The sequence below is a fragment of the Platalea leucorodia genome (genome assembly GCF_965183815.1).
Source record: "Platalea leucorodia genome assembly, chromosome: 2".
NCBI classification, from domain to species: Eukaryota; Metazoa; Chordata; class Aves; order Pelecaniformes; family Threskiornithidae; genus Platalea; species Platalea leucorodia.
In genome coordinates, this window is record NC_138824.1 from 127694217 (window position 1) to 127702336 (window position 8120).

General features: G+C 47.9%; 1 protein-coding gene across 1 annotated transcript in view; it reads right to left on the bottom strand.

Annotated features, from left to right (window-relative positions):
• CASQ2 (calsequestrin 2) overlaps positions 1–6633 on the bottom strand; it is a gene marked incomplete at its 5' end in the record, with an annotated part of 35063 nt that extends 28430 nt beyond the window's left edge. The window contains one exon of the mRNA XM_082337608.1: positions 6400–6633. Coding sequence (XP_082193734.1) covers positions 6400–6633 — 234 coding nt within the window. The remainder of the gene's footprint in view (positions 1–6399) is intronic.
• Between the last annotated feature and the right edge of the window lie 1487 nt (positions 6634–8120).

Here is an 8120-nt window from a genome sequence, read left to right on the forward strand (position 1 = left end):
ACTTTAGCAGCTAAGAAAGGTGCTATGGCATTGAAAGCAGGGTCTTATACTAGATGCTGCTTATGCAGCCAGTCCGAACTCACTGCTGGGAACAGACAGAGGGACTTCAAAGAAAGAAACAGGGCAATAACGAGTAAAGCAGCCTTGGAAATTGTTTCTGCCACTGTTATACAGAAAGGCCAAATCACGTACTTGTCCCTGGATGTCAATGTGCCCATCTCTGGAACGGGGAGCTCTCTGTAACTGGTTTTTGTGACTGGCATGTCAGTGAGTGAAATCCTCCTAGGTGCTACTGCTAAACATCAGTGCTCCGCTGGCTGTTGATGAATTGAGACCTACTTACATGGTCTCAAAGGGCAAAGTAATCAGCGCACACTTTTTCCTTTTCTTTCCCTTCCTTCCTTATTTTTCCATTAACTTATCTGCAGTGGAAGCCACTGCTTTAGTAGCCATGGAAACCAGAACACCTCTTTTATCACAGGTATGTACAAGGCACTTGCACTGTAGGCTTCTGCACGTACCTATCCAGCCAGGTGTGCTTCGTCTCTCACCCTGAGGACTTGTTCTGTAGGGACCCAAAGACCTGACAGTTTCTGTGACACCCAGTGAACATGTCTTGTACAATGTGTCTACCCAGCTCAGGAAATGGTGTTGAGGCACTGTCTCATGAACATGCCCATTTTCAAAGGAAAAGACTGAAATCTGAGTCTGTGAAACAAAAAGAGAAGGGTGCCTAAAGAAAGGGCTTGGTTTTATATTTATATTTATATTTATATTTATATTTATATTTATATCTATATCTATATCTATATCTATATCTATATCTATATCTATATGTCTCTATATATTATTTACATTTATATTTATATATTTATATTTTTATATTTATATTTGTGTTTATATTTATTTATATTATTTATATTTATACTCTACCTAGAGATGGGAATAAACTAGAGTCTCTTCTCCTTGTTCCTGTGGATTTCTGGGATAAACCACACAGACCTAAACATGTAAACCTTTTTTCTGTGTTGCATCAGAAGCAGAAAAGTACTTTTTGCTATATATGACGTGGCTCCGAACTCTCATGGGAACATCTGCTCTCAAGAGATTTCAAGACCGTGTGGGTGGAACTGCCCCAAAACCAGCTGATCTTGCACCAGTTTTTCCATCCTGAGCTGGAAGCTGCAGTAGTTTCAACACTTGAAAATAAATCCTTGCTCTCGAGTGAACTGGGAGGTAGACCTTACACCCAGTTTAACCCTTGCCTTTTACTGGATTCAAAATCTGTCTTTCCCTCTCACACCACAGGTAGCTACTGGCTGTGGCTGGGCACTGGGAGGATCACATGCAATGTAGTGTCATGGACTTAATTCCCAGGTTCGTAGGAGAAATGTTCCCTTGTGTTACAGAATTGGCCAAATACCTTAAGGAGTTTCACTTTGTTCTGCCATTTATTGCTAGAGGCCAGGCTGATCCTAGACCTCATTTGGAAAGAGGAGTACCACATCCCTTTCTCTTACCTCTAATCAATCAGACTGGTTTGTGCTAAGGGCAGTTCTCCATGAATTTTCAGCCCAGGGACACTGTTGCACTGAAGGGCCTAAAATATTTGGGCTTGACGAACCTCTTTTTTTTAAGGATATCACACATGCATACAGTTGACAAGGGAAGAATGACAGGGGAGCCAGGACTGAGCGGGTTTCAGCAGGGGAGAGGGTAGGGAGGTGATGGTCTGCCATTGCAGGCAGCCTGCTACGGTAGTGAGACAGCCCCAGTTGCTGGAGAGAGCTGCTCAAGTGCAAAACCCTAACCACACTGCTCATTATTCTTGCTACATGATGCCTAGAGAGAGGGACTGGCCCACTGGAAGGTGAGACTATCCCAATATTTAGGAGATTCAGAGATGAGAGGGAGAGAGGAGAAGGTCTGAGAAGTGGTGGTATGAGACAGGACAAAATAAGGCAGGGGAGCTGTGGAGGAGAAGAAAAGCAGAACAGATATTTCTCAGCTTCACTGCTTTGGTCTTGTCCTCTTTTGCCCCTTCTTCATTAAAGCGGAGACCTTTTAAGACAAGTAGCTTTTTTCCTAACTTGTCTGTTAAATAGTTATCGTGAAGCCTTGTGTCCAGCTGTTTTATCTGCTTCTTCACTGTGCTCACCTCACGGGGCATGCAGGGCTCTTGTAAACATCACCACAGAGTAGGAATAGCTACTGTTAGCTCCAGGACTGCCTGGTTCAACCTCTGGCATTGCCCTGTATGGAGATTTTTCCCCACTCAAGCTGCAGGTGCTTTTCAGTAGTCAGTGGTGCAGAGTGGAGTCACAGGAGAAAGGCAAGCAAAGGAGAAGAGCCCTTTAACCTGAGCTATGAAGCAGCCTGTGCTCATTCTGTCTCTGCTCTGGGTGGTCTTATCACAATCCTTCCCCAACCCTTTTCCACCCTAGCCAGAAATCAGTAGGCAGCTGCATCTCCAAACATTGCTTTGACTGTTTTCCTGACAGACTAACCCAACAGCCCCTGGCTTTCCCACCCCAACCTGAGGAGCTGGCGCTGCCGTCCTGGGAGCTGTTGCCATGCACAAAGGATGGTCCGAAGAGGCTGCTGTTGCTCCCAGATGGGCTCGGTCGTCCCCAGACCCTGTCCTCACCAGGTAGCACCCAGCAGCGTAGGTGGCAGGAGCTGTCAGGAATGCTTCATGATGGTCTTCACCTTCGTTCCCTTTCTAAACTGGAAAGGGACCCTGGGCTGCGTGGCAACCCGGTCACAGTTCCCAGTACGCTTGCGTGCGGGCAGCTGAAGACCCTGTGTGCTGTCCCACTGTAATTTCAGCTTAATGATGGCATCGTTACGATGATAGCTGGTGTGCACCCTGAGCTTTTGACACTGTCAGTCAGTCCTGCATGCTGGGCTTTTGTCCTGGGAAGGAAATTTTTCCCATCATATCACTTTCTTCTCAGTCTTCTGTTCGTAGTTATGTTTGGTAAAGTCCTTAAATATGTGCTTAAATTTACTCACGTGCTGCCAGGTTATCAGCTTGATTTCCTAAGGATATGAGACCCTTGAGATTCTCCTCTCTCTCCTACCAGGTCTGTCTGTCAGCTGCCTCCCCTAACAATTTTTCTAGCTATTGGCCCTTTTCAGCCAAATTTTCCAGAGACAGGGATCTCAGACATAATAAAGCTATTGCAAGCTTCCTGAAGAGCAGGGACTTGGAAGGAAAGAGACTGAAGTGCCCTGAAAGAAGGAAATGTCACCACATGAGCTCAACCCCTGTTAGACACCAAAGGACCCAGGTGAGAGGGAGCCTCATGGACACCTCACTAACGGGAGAAGCCCCAGTCAGAGCTTGTTACTGACCACGAGCTACATATTTCTAGGAAATCATGCTCATGGTCAAAGGACAATTCATTCCTGGGTCAGAGGAGAGTTTGTCTATACTCATCTTGCCCTTGAGCGCTTTGTAGCTGTGGCTTGTTTTCACGTGCTGAAGCCTAAAGCAGGGTCTGGATCTAGAGTCAAGAAGGAACTGGGACTTCTGTTTGCTTCACCAACATGCCATGCCATCTGCTACCTGGTCATATCTGGGAGTTTCTCCCAGCGAATTTGTCAGAACCTGGGCATTGGATCTCTCCTGTTCTTTTCTTGGTGTCTAAGATATTTCTTCAGGTCTTTGGTCTTTGGAATTATAAATTTCGTATAAGGTGCACGTGGGAGAAACAGAAAGGGTGGCCTATTTGGGGGTTTTCTAGACTTAACATCCATTAAGCCCATTCCCCCCCCATGTGCACGCACACTTGTGTTCATCAGGCAATAGGACATAACCACACAGCTCAGATCTTTGCTTAGCTCCACGCCTGCCTGTGTTTTGGATGAAGGCTCCCTAGTATTCCTAATGATGGAGACCAGTGCCATTTTATGGAAGGGGGGCTAAGGTCATGACGTTTTCCAGGCTGTGGAAGCAGCACGTCTTGTTGTGAGTCCGCAGGTAAATTCTCAGTACAGTAAGACGGAAAAACATGAGGTGCTCCAGGAAGGCACCTTACCACAGGCAGCACCCTACACCAGGAACCCCTCAAGCTGGCAGGCAGGCAAAACCGAGGACTGGAGTGTTTGCCTCTTATATACCTTATTTCAGGCATGAAGGACCTTCAGTACTCAGAGCCTTGAACCCTCTACTGAAATTAGATACATAAAGCCTTCCTGAGTGAACTTTTCCCAGGTTTGGCTGGAAAGAGAGGCTCTGTCACTGCTCCTGTGCCTACCCAGCAGCTCGCTCCTCCGAGTACTTGCTCAAATTACAGGAGAGCTGGGTTCAACTGCTGACTGCCTCCAGGGAGACCGATCCCAGGCCGTTCATCTCCCAGGTGAATGGCTCCACATCTCAGCCACGGAGCCACTGGAGCCATTTGTTTCCCCCTTCCCTGGCCCGGTGAACATGCGGTGACCTCCCACAGCTGGATGAGCTCTGGCAGGGGAGATTGAGAGTGACCCCCACAACACCTTACGGCTTGAGGAGAGGGGGGTGCATGCTGTCACAAGAGGCAGCAGATTAAAACCTGCTTTTTCCTTTCATGAGTGCTCCCATGGTTGATTTAGTACAGAAACTAGGAGCACCAGCACCTTGCTGGGCTGTGTCCTATGCAGGATACTGTCTCTTGCCTTCTAAGACCTTCTCCCCATTTAATTCCCTCAGGAATGTAACTCCCTCAAAGGAGTGCTCGGTCTGCAGACTGCTCTTGTGCAGATCTTGTGCTGTGAGATTGCTGCTGCTGCAGTGCCCAGTCCAGGGGCGGGACTGTGAAACTTCGAGACATGCACTGAATCAGCATTGCAAGTGCTTGGGAAATTTTGAGGTCAAAGCCACAAGAGCCGGTTGCTGCATGACACAGTTAGCAGGTAGCATTAGCGGACTGGAGCACTACAATTATGTAAAGTCTGCTGCGGATCTAATCCTCAATCTCTTGCCCAAGGTCACATAAGAAGTCCATGGCAGAGAGGCAATTGGAAACCAAATCACCAGAGTCCTAAGCTAATGTACTCACTGCTGAATCAAACCCTGCTAAAAGATCTGCTTTAAGCCAGATTGTATTGTAGCCGTCGCACCCTTGATACGGCTGATTGTTAACGTGGGTATAGATGTCATGGGGACTAAAACTGATAGTACGCAACAGATACCTGCTTCTGTCAGGTTTCTATAAATATATATCTAGTAAGGGCTTGCCATCTATCGAGCACGAAATAGCTATCCTATTAAATAACAATGCAATTATACTACCAACCATAAACATTTCAACTGGAGTTCCAGCGTTATTTTTTCTTTTCTTTGCCAAATGTTATTTGATTGCTCACCTGGAGCAAGTAACTGTTTCCTGACAGGTGAGTAAAATCTGGTTAGTTTTTGAATCCTTCGTGTTGTCAGGCTTGCTGAGGAGGTCAGTAGACTTTGAATTTGACATTGGACTTTTGCAGGTCCTAGCCCTCAGCAATCATATTTTCTAATTCACATTTGCTATATTTCTCAGAGTGCAATGCATTTTCTCTCTGGATCTGATAAATAAAGCTTATGTGTTTCTTGTGCACTTCTCACTTTCTTTCCAAATGTGTCTTTTAGTCAAGAGGGAATATTTGTAAGCCCCTGGTAGGAAACAAGCACCTAACAATCCAGGCTGTATGATTCCCTAGATTACAGCTACACTACAAGAAAGAATGCTATGAATCTATTTTGTAATTTTTACCATGATTTATTTTACTGAGGATTAATTAATCATTCTTTCACCAAAGAATTAACAGCACTCTTTTGTCCAGCACAAAAGTGAATTGTTGCATTAACAAGCGGCTACAGACTGATTCCAAGCAGGCAACCTAGTGTCAGAAAAGCAAAAAGGGATTTAATGCTGCACCAACGGGGAGCTTTTGAGATGGGGAGCTGGGACACCCATTTGCAGCACAGTTTGGTAAGGCTTCTTGGCTGATTGGTCCTAGTGGGATAGAAAATGGGACCGAATCCAGAATACAAGGGGGATACTGGCTTGCACAGAATGAGAAAGGATCTAAAAATTTCAAGCTACGGACTCAGGTCTGTGCTGAGATTTGGGAAAGCTCAGCTGAGCTGAGTTCACGTTGCTGAGGTTCGCAAGGTTACTTGCTATTGCCTGGGTTTCCAACGCACAATCCAGAAAGACTATTTCTCAGCAAACAACTCAGAAAACCACACAAGAAGCTTTTTCCTGGGCTTCGCAGAACTCGGGGGATTACTCAAATCCAAGCAAACAAACCCAAACTTCTGAGTGCTCAACCCCGCCCTGCACAAGACCCTTTGACTGTCCCATCCTGTTGCTTCTCTCAACAGCTCCAAACGCTGCGGCATTGACCCCTGCTGGGACAAGCAGCGGTGCTTACCTCCAGGACCATCTCTGTCATCTGGAACTGCTTCTGGGAGACCTTGTCAGAGCTCACGGGCTCGTGGAAGAGCAGGCAGAGCATGTCATACTTCTTCAGGGCCTGCTTGTAGTTCTTCTCGTTCAGGTCGATCACTCGGTCTTTCCCATCATAAGTGGGGAAATTCAGTCCCTCTTCTGCTTTGCAGCAGAAAAGCAGGTAAAAACCTGCCAGGATCCAGCAAGTCACCTTCATTGGGGAGCCCTTGGAGTGCAGCAGAGGTCAGGTAAACGTCCCTCTCCTTCTTAATTTGGGAAGAGGGGGAGACCAAAGGCTCCAGGTGAAGTTGGAACCGAGTTTCTCTTTCTGCTGCCTTCCTAGTGATCAGTCCAAACTCTGCAAGGCTGGTGGGGAGCAGCAAACTCTGCTGTCCTGGGCTCACAACACAGAGACAGACAGGAGAAGCTGTCAGGCCAAGCCCTGGATACCTTACATAGCTGTGTCCAGCTCCCGTGTCATTAGGAACTCCATTTTTAGGAAGCAGTTGTTTCAGGCTAAAAATAAACCCTGCAATGAATAAAAAGGACAGATATGACACCATTGAGGGACTTGCTGGCACTCTGCATCATCTGAGAGAGAGGCAGCGAGCAAGAGGGAGGGAGTGGAAGATGTCGATGCTGGGAATATGCAGGCAGGGTTTGTGAAGGGACAGACTTCACTGGTACAGGGAACGAAGGCACAGCCTGTCCTACTAGGGCTTAACAAAAATAGAAGGTATTTACTGCATTTTTTAATAAGGGTATCTCTCTTTATAACCCCTTGGGATTCACAGTGATTAGGCTTTGGATAACAGATCTTGAATTAAACAGTTTCAGAGACTCTGCACCGCTAGAGGAAAAGTCCTGTTTCCTCAGCAGCAAAGGAGGTGAGCGCTCGTGGGACTCCCTCCTCCTCCTCCTCCTGCCTGGGGCATCGGCTGGAGCTGCCGGCTGACATTCAAGCACTTTTCTGAAGCACCTTCTCTGCTTGCGGGGTAGCAGGAGAATTGCTGGCCCTTGGACCTGTAATCTCAAAGCAGAGGGCAGCTCACGTCGCAGCCTCCCATGTTCACAGCAGTTACTGAGCCCCATACATTGCTGGCGAGCGGTTAAAACCTTATCGTACTAAGGTGGATGAAGGGCAGCAGGCACATGCCCAGGCCGGTGTCTTGGGCAGGAGGCAGGGCTCTTCTCAAGATGATGGACAGATGCCATCATCGCTGCTGGCCTCCCTTCCTGGGACCTGCCTGTTGGCCCAGAGCGGGTTTTTCACATAATCCTGTTGCATTTCCCAGCAAGCAGTCCTTCCTCTTCATTTCCTGGGAACAGTGACCGGTTCCTCCTTCCCCGGGAGCTCAGCGCCGGCTGCCGCTTTGCTGCATCGCCTGCATCATGCTGCTGGGGGAGAATGGTTCGTGGCACAGTCTTTCACCTCTTTCCCTCCTCTGACCGAGGTGTCACCGCTGCCCCATGACTGGCAGCGACAGGCAGGTGGAGGCAGGCCAGATGGCCACGAGCCAGCACCGGGGCTGACGCGGATCCACTGGAGAAGGCACGCTGAGGGGCTGGAAGAGAAGAGCTTGAGAGGGGGCACGGGTCTCTCCCCCCGCCGCCAAAGTGATGTGCAGACAAGTGGCCTTATCAGGCCTCCTCCTTGCATGCTGCTCCATCACAGCCTTGCTCCATCCACACTGCGGAGGACAT